The sequence below is a fragment of the Nerophis ophidion genome, linkage group LG10 (genome assembly GCF_033978795.1).
Source record: "Nerophis ophidion isolate RoL-2023_Sa linkage group LG10, RoL_Noph_v1.0, whole genome shotgun sequence".
NCBI lineage: Eukaryota > Metazoa > Chordata > Actinopteri > Syngnathiformes > Syngnathidae > Nerophis > Nerophis ophidion.
In genome coordinates, this window is record NC_084620.1 from 1455625 (window position 1) to 1480674 (window position 25050).

At 40.2% G+C, this 25050-nt stretch overlaps 1 protein-coding gene and 1 long non-coding RNA gene across 2 annotated transcripts in view; one reads left to right on the forward strand and one right to left on the reverse strand.

Moving 5' to 3' along the window:
- The window catches only part of cd36 (CD36 molecule (thrombospondin receptor)), a 39513-nt gene extending 18755 nt beyond the window's left edge, over positions 1 to 20758 (forward strand). Inside the window, exons 7-12 of the mRNA XM_061911848.1 lie at positions 3565 to 3634; positions 3712 to 3899; positions 3971 to 4089; positions 6331 to 6404; positions 6493 to 6547; positions 20369 to 20758. Of these exons, the coding sequence (XP_061767832.1) occupies positions 3565 to 3634; positions 3712 to 3899; positions 3971 to 4089; positions 6331 to 6404; positions 6493 to 6547; positions 20369 to 20545 (683 nt within the window). The 3' untranslated portion in view covers positions 20546 to 20758. The remainder of the gene's footprint in view (positions 1 to 3564; positions 3635 to 3711; positions 3900 to 3970; positions 4090 to 6330; positions 6405 to 6492; positions 6548 to 20368) is intronic.
- LOC133559827 (uncharacterized) lies at positions 11620 to 22353 on the reverse strand. The gene is made up of 3 exons (XR_009808278.1): positions 22226 to 22353; positions 16425 to 16515; positions 11620 to 11755 (listed from the first exon to the last, which is right to left on the reverse strand). It is a non-coding gene; the product is annotated as an uncharacterized LOC133559827 (long non-coding RNA).
- Positions 22354 to 25050: the final 2697 nt, after the last annotated feature.

Consider the following 25050-nt stretch of genomic DNA (forward strand, 5'->3'; position numbering starts at 1 on the left):
CTATTTAAAGCACCTGTTCAGTTGGCAGCAAACCAGGCTGTGTTCCTGGGATTAAAGGCCTCACCTTTTCTCCTCCAAACAGCTTAATTTTTGTTTCATTTGACATCACACGGGCAGACCCTCTGGAGGTAAGTTATGTGGTCAGATGAAACAAAAATGGAGCTATTTGGCCATAATACCCAGTAAAATGTTTGGAGGAGAAAAGGGGAGGCCTTTATTACCAGGATCACCATACCTATCACCAAACATGGTGGTGGTTGTATTATGCTATGGGCCTGTTTTGCTGCCAATGGAACTGGTGCTTTACAGAGAGTAAATGGGACAATGAAAAAGGAGGATTACCTCCAAATTCTTCAGGACAACCTAAAATCATCAGCCCGGAGGTTTGGTCTTGGTCACAGTTGGGTGTTCCAACAGGACAATAACCCCAAACACATGTCAAAATTGGTAAAGGAATGGCTAAATCAGGCTGGAATTAAGGTTTTAAAATGGCCTTCCCAAGTCCTGACTTAAACGTGTGGACAATGCTGAAGAAACAAGTCCATGTAAAAAAAACAACAACACATTTAGCTGAACTGCACCGATTTTGTCAAGAGGAGTGGTCACAAATTCAACTAGAAGCTTGCCAGAAGATCGTGGATGGCTACCAAAAGCGCCTTACAGCAGTGAAACTTGCCAAGGGACATGTAACTAAATATTAACATTGCTGTATGTATACTTTTGACCCAGCAGCTTTGCTCACATTTTCAGTAGACTCATAATAAATTCATAAAACAACCAAACTTCATTAATGATTTTGGTGACCAACAAGTATGTGCTACAATCACTCTGTCACAAAAAAATTAAAGTTGTAGAAATGATTGGAAACTCAAGACAGCCATGACATTATGTTCTTTACAAGTGTATGCAAACTTTTGACCACGACTCTATATAAATATATAAAATCTTAATGGAGGTGTTCGGATGTTTTTAGGGGCGCTATAAGCAGAATTGAACGGCTCCCATTGGCTCCATTGCAAGCGGACTTTTGATTGAATTGATTTATATTGATATGTAGAATGCCTGAAGAAAAAAATCCATCCGTCGTCATGTTAGGGGTGTAACGGTACGTGTATTTGTATTAAACTGTGTCGGTACGGGGGTTTCGGTTCGGTTCGGAGGTGTACCGAACGAGTTTCCACACGGACTTATTAAGTAGCGTACCGCACGTTGTGTAAACAATACACACCGAGGCAACACACGGCATGTTAGTATCGATTGGGCTACGATACCACACCTCCTCTTTTCACTGGATAAGTCCTCTTTTGCGGGGCTGTCCGGGTGGAGTTTCTTAAATGCCTCAAATGTCCGACATTTTAAGTTAGGGTTGTGTATATTAACAATGTAGGTTCAGGGTTAAGAAGGGGTTCAAAACAAAACAAATTGTGCACGCAGCAGCATTCGTGAGGGAGGGGCAGAGAGCGAGAGAGTTATGATAAACGCGCATGTGTCGCCAGGCTCTGCTTTTTACCCATAGATTTCCATCCATCCATCCTACCGCTTATTCCCTTATGGGGTCACGGGGGGCGCTGGCGCCTATTTCAGCTCCGATCGGGTGGAAGGTGGGGTACACCCTGGACAAGTCGCCACCTCATCGCAGTACCCATAGATTTATCAGATTTTATTTTTTATTATCTATAGCAGGGGTGTCAAAAATGTGCCCGCCCCGGAAGCCATTTGCGGCCCACAGCTAATGTTTTAAAGGCCCACGGGACATTTTAAAAAATACTATTAAAATAAACAAAAACCATAAACAAAAGTGAAATAAAAAAGCTTAAAGGCTAAATGTAATTTAGAAAAAGTTGCAACGTTGACTAAAAAAAACAAAGCTGTTTTTTTTCTTTCAAACTGTCATTGCTTGAAACATAATATTGAATCAAAATCAACGTTATTATGAATTATTGACATATCCAAGGTTCCCATTACTTCACATCAAATATTCCACTAAGAAAAATATTTTTGGTGGAAGATTTAGCCAATTTGATAAATAAATAACCCAAAAAGGTATATTTTGTTGTTTTAAAGTAGGGGTGTGGGAAAAAAATCGATTCGAATACGAATCAAATTGTTCACGTTGTGCGATTCAGAATCAATTCTCATTTTTAAAAAATCGATGTTTTAATTTTTCATCCATCCATCCATCATCTTCCGCTTATCCGAGGTCGGGTCGCGGGGGCAACAGCCTAAGCAGGGAAACCCAGACTTCCCTTTTATTTTTTTTAATTTTTATTTTTTTAAATCAATCCAACAAACCACTACACAGCAAAACCATAACAATGCAATCCAATTCCAAAACCAAACCTGACCCAGCAACACTCAGAACTGCAATAAACAGAGCAATTGAGAGGAGACACAAACACGACACAGAACAAACCAAAAGTAGTGAAACTAAAATGAATATTATCAACAACAGTATCAATATTAGTTATAATTTCAGCATAGCAGTGATTAAAAATCCCTCATTGACATTATCATTAGACATTTATAAAAATTAAAAAAAAGAACAATAGTGTCACAGTGGCTTACACTTGCATCGCATCCCATAAACTTGACAACACACTGTGTCCAATGTTTTCACAAAGATAAAATAAGTCATATTTTTGGTTCGTTTAATAGTTATAACAAATTTCCATTATTACAATCAGTTGATAAAACATTGTCCTTTACAATTATAAAAGTTTTTTTTTTTTTTAAATCTACTACTCTGCTTGCATGTCAGCAGACTGGGGTAGATCCTGCTGAAATCATATGTATTGAATGAATACAGAATCGTTTTGAATCGGAAAAATATAGTTTTTGAAACGAGAATCGAAAAAATCGATATATTATCGAATCGTGCCCCCAAGAATCGATATTGAATCGAATCGTGGGACACCCAAAGATTCACAGCCCTATTTTAAAGTAAAGTAAAGTTAAAGTACCCATGATTGTCACACACACACTAGGTGTGGTGAAAATTGTCCTCTGCATTTGACCCATCCCCTTGATCACCCCCTGGGAGGTGAGGGGAGCAGTGAGCAGCAGCGGTGCCGCGCCCGGGAATCATTTATGGTGATTCAACCCCCAATTCCAACCCTTGATGCTGAGTGCCAAGCAGGGAGGTCATGGGTCCCATTTTTATAGTCTTTGGTATGACTCGGCCGGGCTTTGAACTCACAACCTACCGATCTCAGGGCGGACACTCTAACCACTAGGCCACTGAGTAGGTTTCTAACTTGTACCGAGAATTAACCGAACAGTGACCTCTGAATCGAGGTAAGCATTGAACTGAAATTTTTGTGCACCGTTACACCCCTACGTCATGTCTTTCATAATGATTGTGAACGATAGGCAACATTCCAGAAGAAGTGCAGTTGCCCTTTAAATACTCGACACTCTGATGAATTAAAACGTACGTGGGCTTTTCAGTATCGAGAATCGTGGGAATTTCAAAAGTAACGGTATCAACTACTGAAATTCTGTTTCTTAAATGTGGTCTTTCATCCTTGATTTGCCTTTTTTAAACGTTCACTTTTCATTTTCCAGCTGCTTCTTCCTTCTCGCCCTTTGTGGACGACAGCAAGCCGCTTTATTTCTTCTCAGCGGACATCTGCAGGTGATGGGCGCTCCGACCTTAGCACCTGTTCCCCACTAGAGGCCGCTGCAATGCAACAAGAGGCCTCCTCTCTGCAGGTCGGTGTCGGCCGTCTACGAGCAGACCATGGACCTGAAGGGCATCCCGGTGTATCGCTTTGGCCTCCCGGACGCCACCTTTGCCTCGCCCACCGTCAACCCTGACAACCACTGCTACTGCAAGGATTTGGAGACCACCAAGAACTGCACCATGGCGGGGGTGCTGGACTTGAGCGCCTGCCAGAACGGTGAGTCTGACCATGAAGCTCAAAGATTGACTGGAAAGTTCTTTTCACGGATGAAATCATGTTGTTGTCAGGAAAACCCGTCTACATGTCATTGCCTCACTTCCTGTACGGCAGTCCCTCCCTGCATGAGGCCATGCAAGGCCTCCAGCCCAGCAAGGAGCATCATTCCACCTTCCTGGACGTGGAACCTGTAAGAACTCTTCTGTTGCCATGGATACAGCGATGACAGGGGTGGGACAACACAGTGATCCGTTTCAAATAGGTCCAAAAAAAACAAAAATATGAACAGTAGAAGCATTTAAGTCTCATCTTAAAACTCATCTGTATACTCTAGCCTTTAAATAGACCTCCTTTTTAGACCAGTTGATCTGCCGCTTCTTTTCTTTCTCCTATGTCCCCCCCTCCCTTGTGGAGGGGGTCCGGTCCGATGACCATGGATGAAGTACTGACTGTCCAGAGTCGAGACCCAGGACGGACCGCTCGTCGGGACCCAGGATGGACCGCTCGCCTGTATCGGTTGGGGACATCTCTACGCTGCTGATCCGCTTAAGATGGTTTCCTGTGGACGGGACTCTCACTGCTGTCTTGGAGCCACTATGGATTGAACTTTCACAGTATCATGTTAGACCCGCTCGACATCCATTGCTTTCGGTCCCCTAGAGGGGGGGGGGGGTTGCCCACATCTGAGGTCCTCTCCAAGGTTTCTCATAGTCAGCATTGTCACTGGCGTCCCACTGAATGTGAATTCTCCCTGCCCACTGGGTGTGAGTTTTCCTTGCCCTTTTGTGGGTTCTTCCGAGGATGTTGTAGTCGTAATGATTTGTGCAGTCCTTTGAGACATTTGTGATTTGGGGCTATATAAATAAACATTGATTGATTGATTGATTGAACATTTTATAGATAACAAATCTAATTTTATGTGCAAATACGTATCAATAAACAATTAACATCATTCGTACTGAAATTGTCAATGAATACAGTCGTGTTCCTCACATTTTTTTCCATAAAAGTGCTGGCACTCGCAACTCTCTTTGGCCCCACGGTGGATTATTATTGTTATTGACAGAGTTGACAACATTTGGGATTTTTTGGTTAGGGACTAGAATCCGTGGATTGTTACGTGCGATCTTTGTCCGGACAATAACCGAGACGGTATGGGCAATATTCGTCCAAATTTTCACCCCAAAAAACTAAATCATACGAAAAGTGGGGCGTACAAAAACCGATGTACCACTTCATATGATAAATGTTGGTGTTTTGATAGCGGACAAGGTGCAGTATCGATATCAGCTATCAAGTTGCGTCTCTGTGGGCTACCAAAGCAAAACCTTTGAGAGTAGGGGCGTGTCCATACAACTTTTTCATCTCTGATACGATACCGACATTTGGAGCTCTGAGTATTGACCGGTACCGATATTATTCTGATACAATATCCGCAGGAATCTTACATACAGTGGGGCAAAAAAGTATTTAGTCAGCCACCGATTGTGCAAGTTCTCCCACTTAAAATGATGACAGAGGTCTGTAATTTTCATCATAGGTACACTTCAACTGTGAGAGACAGAATGTGAAAAAAAGATCCAGGAATTAACATTTTAGGAATTTTAAAGAATTTATTTGTAAATTATGATGGAAAATAAGTATTTGGTCAACCATTCAAAGCTCTCACTGATGGAAGGAGGTTTTGGCTCAAAATCTCACGATACATGGCCCCATTCATTCTTTCCTTAACACGGATCAATCGTCCTGTCCCCTTAGCAGAAAAACAGCCCCAAAGCATGATGTTTCCACCCCCATGCTTCACAGTAGGTGTGGTGTTCTTGGGATGCAACTCAGTATTCTTCTTCCTCCAAACACGACGAGTTGAGTTTATACCAAAAAGTTCTATTTGGTTTTCATCTGACCACATGACATTCTCCCAATCCTCTGCTGTATCACCCATGTATCCATTTTGTATATAAGTGTCTGATTTATACTTATATAGCGCTTTTTTCTAGAGACTGAAAACCCATGATCTACATATTTAAGCTACATTTCAACCAGTGTGGGTGGCATTGGGGGCAGGTGGGTAAAGTGTCTTGCCCAAGGACAGACACGACAGAAGTGACTAGGATGGCGGAAGCGGGGATGGAAGCTTGTACCGTCAAATTGCTGGCACGCGCGCTCTACCAAATGAGTCACACCGCTCCACTCTATTGTGTACTTAGCTGTTGCGTAGCCGCGAGCTCCTAGTAGCCTGTAGCCTGCAATGTTTACCTGGCTGTCCAGCTTTGCAAACACACGGTAGGACTGCTTGTTTTGGAGATTTTACACACAGGCCAAATTGTTGTTGGTATCAGAGCGTGATTAGATTTTGATATTGGATTGGAACACCCTTATTAGACTGTACAATCTTAATAAAAAAATACAATAAAAAAAATCTTCTTTCCAGATGACTGGATTCACCCTGAGGTTTTCCAAGAAGATCCAAGTGAATATGATGTACGGGCCGTCTAAGGTCATCACGTAAGTTGTTTTTTTAAAGACTTCAGAGTAAAACATTTTGTGGTTCTTCACAAAGCTGCGCTTCAAAAACCAACTGTGTTGTCTTCAGGGTGTTGAAGAAAGTCAAGGACTACACCATCTTCCCCGTCGTTTGGATGAACGAGGTAACGATAGCAAGGACTCTAGTGGAAACGAACCTCTTGTTTCCAACGTGCAGTTCTAATACACCGGGGGTCGGGAACCTTTTTGGCTGAGAGAGCCATGAAAGCCAAATATTTAAAAATGTATTTCTGTGAGAGCCATATCATATTTTTTTAAAGACCTACTGAAATGAGACTTTCTTATTTAAACGGGGATAGCAGGTCCATTCTATGTGTCATACCTGATCATTTCGCAATATTGCCATATTTTTGCTGAAAGGATTTAGTAGAGAAAATCGACGATAAAGTTCGCAACTTTTGGTCACTAATAAGAAAGCCTTGCCTTTACCAGAAGTAGCAGACGATGTGCATGTGACGTCACGGGTTGTAGGGCTCCTCACATCCTCACATCGATTACAATCATTGACACCAGCAGCGCGAACGATTCTGACCGAAAAAGCGACAATTTCCCTATTAATTGGAGTGAGGATGAAAGATTCGTGGATGAGGAAAGTGAGAGTGAAGGACTAGAAGAGAAAAAAAAAGGCGAGGGCAGTGGGAGCGATTGAGATGTTATTAGACACATTTACTAGGATAATTCTGGAAAATCCTTTATCAGATTATTGCGTTACTAGTGTTTTAGTGAGATTATAAAGTCATACCTGAAAGTCGGAGGGGTGTGGTGACCGCCAGTGTTTCTGAGTGAAGCCATGGAGGAGCCAAGAAAGTCGCTATTGCCTCTTTGACAGCTGCTGCAGGAAGAACGACACGAGCTCCGCTCATGTCCACGGTAAGAGCCAACTTATTACCACAATTTTCTCACCAAAACCTGCCGGTTGACATGTGGTAGAGAAACATGTTCGCTTGACCGCTCTGTTCCATATTAAAGCTTCACAACAAAGAAACACCGGCTGTGTTTGTGTTGCTACAGCCGGCCGATATACACCGCTTCCCACCTACATATTTTTTCTTTGACGTCTCTATTATTAATTGAACAAATTGCAAAAGATTCAGCAACACAGATGTCCAGAATACTGTGTAATTATGCGATTAAATCGGACGACTTTTAGCCGTGATCGGTGCTGGGATAGTAGTGGGTTTCAGTAGGCCTTTAACACTAAATACAACTAAATGCGTGCATTTTTAAGTAAGACCAACATTTTTTGAGTATAATAAGTCTCTCTTTCTTTTTAAAAAACATTGTTATTCTAAAGCTAACCAACAATAAATAAAACACTCCTTACCTTAATGTGACTTCTTGAACAGGTGCGTTAGAAAAACGGATGGATGGATTAAAATGCATGAGAATGTTTTATATTTTGAACGTTATTTTTAACACTGCGATTACCAGCGGAATTATTAATTACTTATCCTGTTTAGTAATGTCAGCTAGGATTTTTCTGAGAGCCAGATGCAGTCATCAAAAGACCCACATCCGGCTCTAGAGCCATAGGTTCCCTACCCCTGTAATACACGGTCACACTTCTGACTTTAGTGGGAACTGCTCAGCATCAAACATTTATACATGTTAATTGAGCAATATTGAAGTGAAGTGAATAATATTTATATAGCGCTTTTCTCTAGTGACTCAAAGCGCTTTTACATAGTGAAACCAAATATCTAAGTTACATTAAAGGCCTACTGAAATGAGATTTTCTTATTTAAACGGAGATAGCAGGTCCATTCTATGTGTCATACTTGATCATTTTGCGATATTGCCATATTTTTGCTGAAAGGATTTAGTAGAGAACATCCACGATAAAGTTCGCAACTTTTGGTGCTGATAAAAAAGCCTTGCCTTTACCGGAAGTAGCAGACGATGTGCTCGTGACGTCACCGGTTGTAGAGATCCTCACATCTGAACATTGTTTATAATGTGAGGCTCCAGCAGTGAGAGCTATTCGGATTGAGATAGCGACATTTCCCCATTAATTTGAGCGAGGATGAAAGATTTGTGGATGAGGAAATTTAGAGTGAAGGACTAAGAAAAAAAATTGATAAAAAATAAGTTTGCAGTGAGAGCGATTCAGATGTTTTTAGACACATTAACTAGGATAATTCTGGGAAATCCCTTATTTGCCTATTGTGCTGCTAGTGTTTTAGTGATGAGGTGGCGACTTGTCCAGGGTATACCCCGCTTTCCGCCTGATTGTAAATGAGATAGGCGCCAGCGCCACCCGCGTCCCCAAAAAAGGTAATAAGCGGTAGAAAATGGATGGATGGATGGTGTTTTAGTGAGTTAAATAGTACCTGATAGTCGGAGGGGTGTGGCCACAGGTGTGTTGACGGGTGTGTTGAGGGAAGTGTTCAGGGAAGTCTCGAGACTGCAGCAGGACAGAAGCTTTGCTGATCTCCGGTAAGAGGCGACTTATTACCACAATTTTCTCACCGAAACCTGCCGGTTGACATGTAGTCTGGATCCATGTTCGCTTGACCGCTCCGATCCATAGTAAAGCTTCACCTTCGGGAATTTTAAACAAGGAATCACCGTGTGTTTGTGTGGCTAAAGGCTAAAAGCTTCCCACCTACATCTTTCTACTTTGACTTCTCCATTAATAATTGAACAAATTGCAAAAGATTCAGCAACACAGATGTCCAGAATACTGTGTAATTATGCGATGAAAAGAGACGACTTTTAGCCGTAAGTGGTTCTGGGCTAATATGTCCCCTCCAACCAATAATGTCACAAATATGCGTCATCATCCCGCGATGTTTTCAACAGGAAACTCCGCGGGAAATTTAAAATTGCAATTTATTAAACTAAACCGGCCATATTGGCATGTGTTGCAATGTTAATATTTCATCATTGATATATAAACTATCAGACTGCGTGGTCGGTAGTAGTGGCTTTCAGTAGGCCTTTAACTTTAACTTAATCATAAGAACAAACAGTAGGAAAGTGCAGCAGGAAAAGACTCGAATGATAGAGAAGGCTGTGCAATTGTTTCTATTCCGTCACAGGACTTCTTCTTGGAAGTGAAAACCAGTGGTGGTCAACCAAGCTAAGACAGTTGTGCAGAAAGCACTGTGCAAACTATCTGGGTGCAAAAGAGGCTTAACTCCATCCATTTTCTACCGCTTATTCCCTTTCGGGGTCGCGGGGGGCGCTGGCGCCTATCTCAGCTACAATCGGGCGGAAGGCGGGGTACACCCTGGACAAGTCGCCACCTCATCGCAGGGCCAACACAGACAGACAGACAACATTCACACTCACATTCACACACTAGGGACCATTTAGTGTTGCCAATCAACCTATCCCCAGGTGCATGTCTTTGGAAGTGGGAGGAAGCCGGAGTACCCGGAGGGAACCCACGCAGTCACGGGGAGAACATGCAAACTCCACACAGAAAGATCCCGAGCCTGGATTTGAACCCAGGACTGCAGGAACTTCGTATTGTGAGGCAGACGCACTAACCCCTCTGCCACCGTGAAGGCTTAACTCCTCCTGCAAAAAACAGATACGAGCAAAAAAGCAAACTATGCTATGGAATGGATCCCTATACTTAATCAAAAAAAAAGATTTGTGGAGTAATATCAAGGATTATACGTCGGTCACCTTCCCAGACATATCGAGCTATTGTGCGCCGGAGAACTTTCTACACCACAAAACAGATAAAAACTTGGGAAAGCGTGGAGGTCTAAAACTTCTTTGTGTGTGGTCGGGCTAAGGACATTGTTATCAGGATAAATATGGATCGTTTTTGTTGGGGTAAGGTTGCATTTCATGATTTAACTCCCTGTCTAAAGCCATGTTTGTTGTTGCTGCGCACAAAATTTACGAGTAGCGTGTTTTTCTCCGTCTTTATCAAAATATAACTACAGATGTCAACATTGTGTATGTGCCGAAAGATTCATTTATGATTGCTGCCTTAGGTAAAAGCTCATATCTTTTAGATTTTTAGGCTTTGTTTCATTTGGGGCGGCATAGCTCGGTTGGTAGAGTGGCCGTGCCAGCAACTTGAGAGTTGCAGGTTCGATTCCCGCTTGTGCCATCCTAGTTACTGCTGTTGTGTCCTTGGGCAAGACACTTTACCCACCTGCTCCCAGTGCCACCCACACTGGTTTAAATGTAACTTAGATATTGGGTTTCACTATGTAAAGCGCTTTGAGTCACTTGAGAAAAGCGCTATATAAATATAATTCACAATTCACATTTAGACCAGGGGTGTCAAACATATGGCCCGCGGGTTGAACAGGTTTTATCCGGCCCGCGTGATGAGGTTTCCAAGTATTAAAATGAGCCGTTTTTTAATTTTTATGTAAAATAAACTGCTGTTCTAAATGTGTCTATTGGATCACAATAGCAATTCTCTTAGCACTCGCAAGAGGTTCAAAGTAAAGCTTGGCTGCGGCTCCTCTCTTTCGACTCAAATAGAACCTAAAACCTGTCCACACATTAAATGATAAATGGGTTGTACTTGTGGAGCGCTTTTCTTCCTTCAAGGTACTCAAAGCGCTTTGACACTACTTCCACATTTACCCATTCACACACTGATGGAGGGAGCTGCCATGCAAGGCGCTAACCAGCACCCATCAGAAGCAAGGGTGAACTGTCTTGCTCAGGACACAACGGACGTGACGAGGTTGGTACTAGGTGGGGATTGAACCAGGGACCTTCAGGTTGCGCACGGCCACTCTTCCACTGCGACACACCGTCCACGTTTTTAGTTATTTTTATATCTTTTTTTCCAAATAGTTCAAGAAAGACCACAAATGAGCAATAATTTGCACTGTTATACAATTTGACGAATCCGAAACTGATGACATAGTGCTGTATTTTACTTCTTTATCTCTTTTCAAGCAAAAATGCTTTGCTCTGATTAGGGGGTACTTGAATTATAAACATGTTCACAGGGGGTACATCACTGAAAAAAGGTTGAGAACCACCGATGTAGAGCTTCAGTCTTCCAACAGTCCGGGGTCTCCGCTGTCGTATTTTACATTCATTTATTTGTGGCGGCCCGCCACGAAAGAATTACGGCCGCCACAAAATAAATTAAATTTTTTAAAAAATAATCTTTTTTTATTTATTTTATTTTTTTCCGGCTTTTGACTCGCTCGACCGCTCATTAAAGCAATGGGACTCTGTTTGTGAATGGAGCTTGTAGTTACATATTATATAAATATGTATATAAATATGTACATAAAGCGTTGAAATTATATTCCAACTCCCCGTTCTTCTTGGTCATCGCCGCCGCCGCCCGACAACGCCACCACAAATAGATGCCTGACCTGTGGGAAACACTGCTGTCAGTTTCTGTTTCAAACAAATTGTTATTTATAATAATGTCTCTTTCAAAAATGAGATAACTTTTAAATAGTTTTGACTTGCATTTCTTACCTACTCAGTGGCCTAATGCAGTAGTTCTCAAATGGGGGTACTTGAAGGTATGCCGAGGGGTACGTGAGATTTTTTTAAAATACTCTAAAAATAGCAACAATTCAAAAATCCTTTATAAATATATTTATTGAATAATACTTCAACAAAATATGAATGTAAGTTCATAAACTGTGAAAAAAAATACAACAATGCAATATTCACTGCTGACATCTACATTTTTTGTGGACATGTTCCATAAATATTGGAATTTTTGAGAAGAAATGTTTAGAATGAAGTTGATGAATCCAGATGGATCTTTATTACAATCCCCAAAGAGGGCATTAAGTTGATAATTACTTCTACGTGTAGAAATATTTATTTATAATTGAATCACTTGTTTATTTTTCAACAAGTTTTTAGTTATTTTTATATCTTTTTTTTCCCAAATAGTTCAAGAAAGACCACTACAAATGAGCAATATTTTGCACGGTTATACAATTTAATAAATGAGAAACTGATGACATAGTGCTGTATTTTACTTCTTTATCTCTTTTTTTTCAACGAAAAATGCTTTGCTCTGATTAGGGGGTACTTGAATTTAAAAAATGTTCACAGGGGGTACATCACTGAAAAAAGGTTGAGAACCACTGGCCTAGTGGTTAGAGTTCGGTAGGTCGTGAGTTCAAACCCGGCTGAGTCATACCAAAGACTATAAAAATGGGACCCATTTCCTCCCTGCTTGGCACTCAGCATCAAGGGTTGGAATTGGGGGTTAAATCACCAAAAATGATTCTCGGGCGCGGCCACCGCTGCTGCTCACTGCTCCCCTCACCTCCCAGGGGGTGATCAAAGGGATGGGTCAAATGCAGAGGACAAATTTCACCACACCTAGTGTGTGTGTGACAATCATTGGTACTTTAACTTTAGGTTTGATGAGTTAGCACTGGATTGATAGATACGTGGACGTGACAAAGGAGGTATTTGATACCTGGAAGAGTTTACATGTTGTGTTTTTTGTTCAATCCCAGAAAGACTGAGACTTAAGGTTTAATCTGGGCTGTGGAGATACACCGAGACTAAGCCCAAGCTCATTGTGTTTTCCTCAGGATTTTCAATAAACTTGAAGTGTTTTGTCCCAAGGATTAGTTAGTGATTTCAGAATGTGCTTGGGGCAGCACGGTGGAACAGGGGGTTAGTCTTGAGTTAAAACCTGGGCGCAGGATCTTTCTGTGTGGAGTTTGCATGTTCTCCCCGTGACTGCGTGGGTTATCCCTCTGGGTACTCCGGCTTCCTCCCACCCACAAAGACATGCACCTGGGGATAGGTTGATTGGCAACACTAAATTGGCCCTAGTGTGTGAATGTTGTCTGTCTATCTGTGTTGGCCCTGCAATAAGGTGGCGACTTGTCCAGGGTGTACTCCGCCTTCTGCCCGAATTCCGCTGAGATAGGCTCCAGCACCCCCCGCGACCACGAATGGGACAAGCGGTAGAAAATGGATGGATGGAGAATGTGCTTGTTCTATTTTTGGCCAAAGTAAAGGCAACAACCTGGAGTTGTCTTTAGTTTTAAGTTATCATGCCATGGGGATAGGTTGATTGGCAACACTAAATTGGCCCTAGTGTGTGAATGTGAGTGTGAATGTTGTCTGTCTATCTGAGTTGGCCCTGCGATGAGGTGGCGACTTGTCCAGGATGTAGCCCGCCTTCCGCCCGAATGCAGCTGAGATAGGCTCCAGCACCCCCCCTAACCCCAAAGAGGGACAAGTGGTAAAAAATGGATAGACTTTACCATTACGGCCCACTTAGGAATATATATTCCTCCATGCGGCCCCTGAGCTAAAATGACTTTGACACCCCTGATTTAGACTTGGTGCTTTTTGAAAGACTCGTAGCAAGCATTTGTTTGAGAAAAACAAATAATATCAAGATAATACCTAAATGGGAAAGAATGAAGGTTAAAAGTATATCACACAAACCTTTAAAGTCCTACTGAAATGAGATTTTCTTATTTAAACGGGGATAGCAGGTCCATTCTATGTGTCATACTTGATCATTTCGCCATATTGCCATATTTTTGCTGAAAGGATTTAGTAGAGAACATCGACGATAAAGTTCGCAATTTTTGGTCGCTAATAAAAAAGCCTTGCCTGTACCGGAAGTAGCAGACAATGTGGGCGTGACGTCACGGGTTGTGGAGCTCCTCACATCTGAACATTGTTTACAATCATGGCCACCAGCAGCGAGAGCGATTCGGACCGAGAAAGCGACAATTTCCCCATTAATTTGAGCGAGGATGAAAGATTTGTGGATGAGAAAAGTGAGAGTAAAGGACTAGAAAAAAAAGAAAAAAGACGAGGGCAGTGGGAGCAATTCAGATGTAATTAGACACATTTACTAGGATAATTCTGGAAAATCCCTTATCTGCTTATTGTGTTACTAGTGTTTTAGTGAGATTATATGGTCGTACCTGTACAACCTGAAGGTCGGCCCCGCACCTTTCTTCAGCACCAGTCGACGGGTGGTGGCGAAGCCCATCTCTGCCCTTCGCAAAGGGCCCACTTCGAAACACGATCTTTCGAAATGATCGCTGCATAATACACTGTACTTTGTGTGTGTGGTCCAAACCAACCGTGTTCGCTTGACATCTCCGTTCCATAGTAAAGCTTGACTGTCGGGAATGTAAACAATGAAACATCGGCTGTGTTTGTGTTGCTAAAGTGGGCCGCAATACACCGCTTCCCACCTACAACTTTCTTCTTTGATGTCTCCATTGTCCATTGAACAAATTGCAATAGATTCAGCAACACAGATGTCCAGAATACTGTGGAATTTCGCGATGAAAACAGACAAGCTAATAGCTGGGAACGATGCTGGAACTAAATGTCCTCGACAATCCGTGACGTCACGGGCACGCATCATCATACCGAGACGTTCGGCGCGAAATTTAAAATTGCAATTTAGAAAACTAAAAAGGCCGTATTGGCATGTGTTGCAATGTTAATATTTCATCATTGATATTTAAACTATCAGACTGCGTGGTCGCCTTTAACAAAGTGATCACTGCAACATCATGAATTCCTCGACTCTGCTCCTTTGGACTGGAGTGTGAGCGAAATGATTTTCTCCTTCTTGTTTCGTAACATCTTGCGCTCTTCCCCCCTTTTGATTACCTCTTGAAGAACTCTGAAGAAATTTGTATCCTTTTTGCGATTTCAATGATTTGTACGGCTGAAAACAACACAAGCATAGGGCAATTTTCTCTTCGAGAAAGGCTAAACGACGCCTCATACCTGTAGAGAACAGCTAGCTTGACCACCACGCCGGACGTGACGTCAGTAACATCCAAACAATACAAAAAAAAACAAAAAAGAGGCTGTAAAGTAAACTAACAGAATGCTGGAGGACAGCGAAGGTTTACTAACATGAAGCATTCACACAAAAAAAACAGCGCCCAGAGGCAGTGGTAAAGTTACTGTAGGTGAGCACACACAACACAGGAAGTGCAACCACAATAAGAGCACAAGACAGGAACTAAAATCACCAAACATCGGAAAACATTTATCGGCTCGAATCAAGTCATTCTATGACTCATTGAGATACGGCATTGTAGTAAAAACATAAATTTAAAAAATGCAAAAATAAATGTGAACATGTGATTGCATTGAAAAGTTGAAAAATATTTAATGCGTCTTCACACAATATTAACAAGGAACACAAACCGGAAACACATCTTTGTTTATGTGACATACAAGAATATAAGCGTGGCGACCACTCTGTTAAGGGTAACAATTGTTTTGTTATCAACGCTTTGCGTAAAAGCCGACAAGATTAAAGAGCTGAGTCATTACTGTTTAACGTGACCTCACACCAGTACTTTGAGAGATGGCGCTCTCTGGTGGCAAGGTAGTGTAATGACTACCCCCGTTTCCAGTTTATTTGGTCAAAACAGTAAATATTGACGCTTCCTATCCTCTGGGTTCTTCTTTTGGCAGATTATTATTTTACATTTGTTATTATCAATCTCATTTCACAACCAAATTGTCACATTGTGCATTCGTTTTGATGTATTTCCTCAAAGATTGTGGTGTGCGACGGCATACTTGCCAACCGTCCCGGATTTTCCGGGAGACTCCTGAAATTCAGCGCCTCTCCCGAAAACCTCCCGGGATAAATTTTCTCCCAAAAATCTCACGAAATTCAGGCGGAGCTGGAGGCCTTGCCCCCTCCAGCTCCATGCGGACCTGACTCAGCAATGTTGTGACCCTCTTAAACAGGACAATACTGCTATCTAATGTACATAGAATAAAATAGAATGTACTTTATTGATCCCTGTACTTTATTGATTGGTTACTCAAATAGTGAAAGTGTTTTTGTTTTTTTTAGTAACCAGCAAGCATAGTACAGTTAGTAGAACAACTGTGTTTTTATTACTGTGTATTTGATAGGTGGCGTTTGAAATTCAACTGTTTCTTTTAATTATATATATATATATATATATATATATATATATATATATGAAATACTCGAGTTGGTGAATTATACTCCTCCCCTCTTAACCACGCCCCCCAGCCCCCACTTACCGAAATCGGAGGTCTCAAGGTTGGCAAGTATGTGCGACGGCACCATTTCAGGGCTCTCTGCAGTCATCCAAATGCAGACGTGTGGTGAAGCCTGAAAGTCATGAGGCAAAATTATATGTTTGTGCCAAATTACCGTGCACAGTAGATTTACGTGAGTTGAAGCGTTACCATATTTCAATATTTTTGTCTTGGCAAACAGCAACATCGATGTCAGACTGCCGCAAGGCAATGTTTTAATTTCCCATGCCAACAAGGCAAACATGCCTGATAGAAAGCGGTCAAAAGCAAGGCTCCACTTTTCAAAAATGCGCTAGCTCGCGATGCTAATTTACACTGGCTATACCATACAGCAGGGGTCACCAACCTTTTTGAAAGCAAGAGCTACTTCTTGGGTACTGATTAATGCGAAGGGCTACCAGTTTGATACACACTTAAATAAATTGTCAGAAATAGCCAATTTGCTCAATTTACCTTTAATAAATAAATATATATATATATATAAAAATGGGTATTTCTGTCTGTCATTCCTTCGTACATTTTTTTTCCTTTTACGGAAGGTTTTTTGTAGAGAATAAATCATGAAAAAAACCTTTAATTGAACAGTTTAAAAGAAGAGAAAATTGGAAAAAAAATGACAATTAAATTTTGAAACATAGTTCATCTTCAATTTCGACTCTTTAAAACTCAGAATTCAACCAAAAAAAAGAAGAGAAAAATTACCTAATTTGAATCTTTTTGAAAACATTAAAAAAAGAATTTATGGAACATCATTAGTCATTTTTCCTGATTAAAATTAATTTTAGAATTTTGATGACATGTTTTAAATGGTTAAAATCCAATCTGAATTTTGTTAGAATATATAACAAATTGGACCAAGCTATATTTCTAACAAAGACAAATCATTATTTCTTCTAGATTTTCAAGAACAAACATTTTAAAAGAAATTCCAAAGACTTTGAAATAAGATTTAAATTTGATTCTAAAGATTTTCTAGATTTGCCAGAATAATTTTTTGTAATTTTAATCATAATAAGTTTGAAGAAATATTTACCAAATATTCTTCGTCGAAAATACAGAAGCTAAAATTAAGAATTAAATTAAAATGTATTTATTATTCTTTACAATAAAATTTTTTTTTTTTACTTGAACATTGATTTAAATTGTCAGAAAAGAAGAGGAAGGAATTTAGAAGGTAAAAAGGTATATGTGTTTAAAAATCTTAAAATCATTTTAAGGTTGTATTTTTTCTCTAAAATTGTCTTTCTTAAAGTTATAAGAAGCAAAGTAAAAAAATAAATGAATTTATTTAAACAAGTGAAAAAGATTTTCTTGGATTTTTAAATTCTATTTGAGTTTTGTCTCTCTTAGAATTAAAATTGTCGAGCAAAGCAAAAGCAGTTTGCTAGTAAATAAATACAATTTAAAAAATAGAGGCAGCTCACTGGTCAGTGCTGCTATTTAAACTATTTTTAGTACAGGCCAGCGGGCGACTCATCTGGTCCTCACGGGCTACCTGGTGCCCGCGGGCACCGTGTTGGTGACCCCTGCTATACACATCAGAAATTTTACATGGCTGATAACGCACCTTTAAATTTAGTACTTTTACAAATTTAAACAGCTTTTGTGTAATACGAACAATACTTGAATGTGCCAGTCTCAAAAGACAAGACTGGCACATTCAACTTAATGGCAAAGACTACTTCCCGGCTACGACAACACATTGTAGTTTGCACGCTCCCATCTAGCGTCTTGGAGTTGCAACTGCATGCAAAGTATACCATATAATACTTGAAAATGAGATTTAGAAGTTAAACATTTAGCATTTATTACTACAAACCCCGTTTCCATATGAGTTGGGAAATTGTGTTAGATGTAAATATAAACGGAATACAATGATTTGCAAATTATTTTCAACCCATATTCTATTGAATGCACTACAACAGGGTCTTTTGATGACTGCATCTGGCTCTCAGATTAATCTTAGCTCACATTGCTTAACACAATAAGTAATGAATAATTCCACTGGTAATCAGTGTTGAAAATAACATTCAAAATATAAAAAATTCTCATGCATTTTTATCCATCCATCCGTTTTCTACTTCACCTGTTCAAGACGTCAAGAATGGTAAGAAGTATTTTATTCATTATTAGTTTGCTTCAGAATAAAAATGTTATTGAAAAGAATAACAGACGCGTTATACCCTAATGTTGGTTTTACATAAAAAGGCACACATTTAGTTGTATTCAGTGTTAAAAAAATATTATATGGCTCTCATGGAAATACATTTTAAAATATTTGGCTTCCATGGCTCTCTCAGCCAAAAAGGTTCCCGACCCCTGCACTACAAAGACAAGATATTTGATGTTCAAACTCATAAACTTAATTTTTTGGGGGAAAATAATAATTATCTTGGAATTTGATGGCTGCAACACATTCCAAAGTAGTTGGGAAAGGGCATGTTCACCACTGTGTTACATCACCTTTTCTTTTAACAACACTCAATAAACGTTTGGGAACTGAGGAAACTAATTGTTGAAGCTTTGAAAGTGGAATTCTTTACCATTCTTGTTTTATGTAGAGCTTCAGTCTTCAACAGTCCGGGGTCTCCGCTGTCGTACTTTACGCTTCATAATGCTCCACACATTTTTGAAGGGAGACAAGTCTGGACTGCAGGCGGGTCAGGAAAGTACCCGCACTCTTTTCTTATGAAGCCACACCGTTGTAACACGTGCTGAATGTGGCTTGGCATTGCCTTGCTGAAATAAGCAGGGGCGTCCATAAAAAAGACGGCGCTTAGATGGCAGCATATGTTGTTCCAAAACCTGTATGCACCTTTCAGCATTAATGGTGCCTTCACAGATGTGTAAGCTACCCATGCCTTGGGCACTAATACACCCCCATACCATCACAGATGCCGGCTTTTGAACTTTGCGTCGATAACTGTCTGGATGTTCGCTTCCCCTTTGGTCCGGATGACAAAATGTTGAATATTTCAAAAAACAATTTGAAATGTTGACTTGTCAGACTACAGAGCACTTTTCCACTTTGCAACAGTCCATCTTAGATGATCTCGGGCCCAGAGAAGCCGGCGGCGTTTCTGGATGTTGTTGATAAATGGCTTTTGCTTTGCATAGTAGAGCTTTAACTTGCACTTACAGATGTAGCGACAAACTGTATTTAGTGACAGTGGTTTTCTGAAGTTCCTGAGCTCATGTTGTGATATCCTTTAGAGATTGATGTCGGTTTTTGATAGTTTCGTCTGAGGGATCGAATGTCACGGTCATTCAATGTCGGTTTCCGGCCATGCCTCTTACGTGGAATGATTTCTCCAGATTCTCTGAACCTTTTGATGATATTATGGACCGTAGATGTTGAAATCCCTAAATTTCTTGCAATTGCACTTTGAGAACCGTTGTTCTTAAACTGTTTGACTATATGCTCACGCAGTTGTGGACAAAGGGGTGTACCTCGCCCCATCCTTTCTTGTGAAAGACTGAGCATTTTTTGGGAAGCTGTTTTTATACCCAATCATGGCACCCACCTGTTCCCAATTAGCCTGCACACCTGTGGGATGTTCCAAATAAGTGTTTGATGAGCATTCCTCAACTTTATCAGTATTTATTGCCACCTTTCCCAACTTCTATGTCACGTGTTGCTGGCATCAAATTCTAAAGTTAATGATTATTTGCAAAAAAAAAAATGTTTATGAGTTTGAACATCAAATATGTTGTCTTTGTAGCATATTCAACTGAATATGGGTTGAAAATGATTTGCAAATCATTGTATTCTGTTTATCTTTACATCTAACACAATTTCCCAACTCATATGGAAACGGGGTTTGTACATGAACACGCACAAACGTCCTGGGTATCGGTACGGTTTTATCTGTTCCAGTGTGAAAGATAGCCTTCCTAACTAACAATGGCTAATCTTTCTTGACCAGTCGGCGGAGTTGGACGAGGAAACGGCGAACCTGCTCAAGGACGAGCTGATGGGCAGCATCAAGCTGCTGGACATCATCCAGAAGACCATGCTCGGCTGCGGCGTAGCAGTCTTTGTCCTTTGCCTTATCTCGTACTGCGTGGTCAGGAGGAACCACAACAAGACGCGGATCGTCTGATTCGATCAAAAAGCTGCTGAGGGACATTTTCATATTAACTTGCACTTTTTTTTTTTTTTTTTTACTTATAATTTCAGTGTTATTGTTTATGACGTTTATACTGGGATTTTTGTAAAACGCTAAAAAAAAAATCAGGGATTTCAAACAAGAGCGAAGTCAGGGTTTCAATTGTTTAAATATCCTCTCTGAAATGTTTTTATGGTTTGCTTAACTAGTGGCTTCAAATGAATAAAATCAGATAAATATTCTGCTTTTTTTTCTTCCTCGCCTTTTTTAGTCCACATCCTCCTGGGCCTCCAAACCCAGCTGGAAGGGTCTTAGCAAGAGAACACGCTGTCACGCCAAATTTCTTCCCCCAAACAAAAACCTTCCCCCCCCATTTACTTCCGGGGTCATGATTAATACAGACGTTTTATCAACGCTATATTGTAAAAATATAACACTATATTATAAAAATACAGACGTTTTGTTAACGCTATATTATAAAAATACAATTAAAAAAACAATTTACAAACACAAGCTATGGGATGACGCATTTACTTCTGGGGTTACGTTTCCTCACGTTTCCTCTTAAGTCATCCCATAGGTTGTGTTTGTAAATTGTTTTTTTGATATTTTTATAACATTAACAAAACGTCTGTATTTTTATAATATAGCGTTATAATTTTATAATATAGCGTTAAAAAAAAACGTCTGTATCAATCATAACCCCGGAAGTGAAGTGAAGTGAATTATATTTATATAGCGCTTTTCTCAAGTGACTCAAAGCGCTTTACATAGTGAAACCCAATATCTAAGTTACATTTAAACCAGTGTGGGTGGCACTGGGAGCAGGTGGGTAAAGTGTCTTGCCCAAGGACACAACGGCAGTGACTAGGATGGCGGAAGCGGGAATCGAACCTGCAACCCTCAAGTTGCTGGCACGGCCACTCTACCAACCGAGCCATACCGCCCCACTATTTGAGTAACCAATCAATAAAGTACAGGGATCAATAAAGTAACCAATCAATAAAGCACAGGGATCAATAAAGTACATTCTATTTTATTCTATGTAAATGGGAGGGGGGGGGGGGGTTGTAGGGGGAAGAAATTTGGGGTGACAGCGCCTCTTTTTTTATCTTAAATCACGGGTGTCCAAATTTTTTCCACTGAGGTCCGACGCACACTGAAAAATCAAAGCAAGCGGGGGCCATTTTCCTAATTTTTATTTTAAAAACCAATACAAGATATGTATAAAAAATATATATTTAGGCCTCCACTCAGTTATGATCCCGGGGACCCCAAAGGGTTTTGGTCAAAAAAATAGAATACAAAATGTGTCATTATTCAGTATTATTATTTTCATTATTATTCAAGTTTTAAATTTCTAGATCAGGGGTCGGCAACCCAAAATGTTGAAAGAACCACATTGGACCAAAAATACAAAAACAAATCTGTTTGGAGCCGCAAAAATTTAAAAGTCGTATTACCCTATTGTATTTCTAAGGTATGTCACGAAATATAAATTGAATTATTAGGATTCAAAGGAATCTAAATGAGCCGAAATATGAGGCATAATGATGCAATATGTACGTAGAGCTAGGCTAAATAGCATGTTAGCATCGATTAGCTTGCAGTCAAGCAGTGACCAATATGTCTGATTAGCACGCTACATAAGTCAATAACATCAACAAAACTCACCTTTGTGCATTCATGCGCAAAGTTATAAGTTTGGTGGACGAAGTCAGACAGAAAAAGAAGTGGCATAAATCACGTCTGAGAAAGTCGGAGAAAGTTATACATGTAAACAAACCAGGGTGAGTTCAAGGACCGCCAAAGTTAGTGGGACAAAACGGCGCTTGAATCAGTGAAGCATGTTTAATATAAACAGTGTGCTTTATAACAATTAGGGAAGTTTATGTCATGTTTGTCCTCCTACAGAAACCAAATTAAAACAAAAAAAAATGTTTTTTTTCCCTATTTCCATTTTTCATATATTTTTGAAAAAGCTCCAGAGAGCCACTAGGATGGCGCTAAAGAGCCGCGGGTTGCCGACTCATGCTGTATATCAGGGGTCGGGAACCTTTTTGGCTGAGAGAGCCAAAAAGCCAAATATTTTAAAATATATTTCCGTAAGAGCCATATAATATTTTTTTTTTAACACTGAACACAACTAAACATGTGCATTTTTAAGTAAGACCAACATTTCTAGAGTATAATAGGTCTCTTATTCTTTGTAATAACATTGTTATTCTGAAGCTAACTGTGGAGGGGGCGTGGCCTGCGGGCCTGCATCGAACAGGGATGTGCCAGGACCGGCTTCGAAATCAGCGACAGTTGCGTAGATGGCCCACCTGGGCCTTGTTATCTAATCACCTGTCGCTCTGTTATAAGCCACAGCCAGGAGGAGAGACAGGGTTGGGGCTGGAAATACAATTGCTGGAAAGCAACTGAGAGACTTAAAGAAGAATAAAACAATATTGTAACCCTGAAACAGGCTCTCATGTCAGTGCTTGGTGGTCCGAATAACTCCCAGGAGGGCAAGCCCCACACTAACCAATAATAAATAAATATATTCTTACCATTAACGCAAATTCTTGAACAGGTGCGGTAGAAAACGGATGGATTAAAAATGCATGAGAATGTTTTATATTTTTAACATTATTTTTAACACTGTTATTACAAATGGAATTATTCATTACTTATCGTTTTAAGCAACGTCAGCTCAGATTTATCCGAGAGCCAGATGCAGTCATCAAAAGAGCCACATCTGGCTCTAGAGCCGTAGGTTCCCTACCCCTGCTCTAGATCATAGGTGTCAAACTCTGGCCCACGGGCCAAAGCTGGCCCGCCATTTAATTTCATTTGGCCCTTGAGGCAATATCAAATTAACATTAGAGCTGGCCCACCGGTGTTATACAGCGGTGCCGCTGTAACACCGCATTCACCGATTTCCCGAGAGACTCTAGAATTTCAGTGCCCCTCCCGAAAATCTCCCAGTGCAACCATTCTCCCGAATTCCACCCTGACAACAATATTGGGGGTGGGCCTTTTAAGGCACTGCCTTTAGCGTCCCCTACAACCTGTCGTCAAGTCTGTTTTACCTCCTCACAAACAGCGTGCCGGCCCAGTTACGTAATATATGTGGCTTCTACACACATGTAAGTAAATGCAAGGCATACTTGATCAACAGCATACAGGTCACACTGAGGGTGGCCATAAAAAACAACTTTAACACTGTTACAAATGTGCGCCACACTGTGAACCCACACCAAACAAGAATGACCAACACATTTCGGGAGAACATCTGCACCGTAACACAACAGAACAAATACCCAGAACCCCTTGCAGCACTAACTCTTCCGGACCGCTACAATATACACCCCCTCCCCGCTACCAACAAACTCCGCCCCCCTAACCCCACCCACCTGAGCCCCGACATTAACTGAGCATTAAAAAGGCCTGAATGGTTGATTTATTCATCATTTTATTTTCAAATGTATTCGCCTCTGGAAAAAGTTAATGTTAATATTTACCTCAGAAGGCTGCAAATACAAAACAGGCATTCAATTTTTATTCAAATTTGATTTGATATGCCATTGATATTTTTCAATTATTATTATTATTATTTTAAACTCAATTTTGCATGTCACTATAAAGTTATATAAGCCTTGCTTGTTCAATATTCAATGAAAAACTTATTTGGGTGCCAATTAAAAGATTAATTTGTTCAACCTCGACCCCTTTGTTCAGTTTTAAATTTTGTCCCACTCTGTATTTGAGTTTGACACTCCTGCGCTAGATCAACATTAGGAAAAAATGGAAAAAACTGAAAATATGCAATATTTTCACCCAATAACATTTTTTAGGTGGAATATTTTAAGATTATATAATAATTGGAGCCTTAATTTTGGATTTTGATTCATTATTATTTTTTGAGCAATGACACTTATAAACAAATCACAGTAAAATAATTGGGGATCCAAAAGTGTCCTACTCATTAAAGTGTTAAAAAATAAATTATATGTATTTTTTTACCGTTTACTTTTAGCACAATAATCTCGAGATCAACTTCAGATCCATGCGTCAATTATTACTTTGTTTTAGGCCCTTCTTTATATGGCAAAACACAAAATATGCAACATTTCCCCCCCAAAATATCTCAAAGTGGAATATTTAATGTGACGTAATCAGAGCCTTGAATAGGTCAATAATTCAAAATGACATTGATTTTTATTCATTATTATTTTCTAAAGAAGGAAACAGCCTGCAGAGCAGCTTTGTGTTATAAGAGTAAGCATTGCAACAATTTATTGTTAAATTTCACCTGTTTGCTCTTTTATACCACTTTTTATTTATTTATTTTTTTTCAATTGTATTCTTAAAATGTGCCGTCGGGCCGTTAAAAAAAATAACCCGCGGGCCGCACTTTGGACACCCCTGTCTTAAATGAACCATCGATCAAACAGCAGGCGCGTTATTTCACTGCAATAAGTGGGTGTGGTGAGGTCATCAAAAGTAGTATT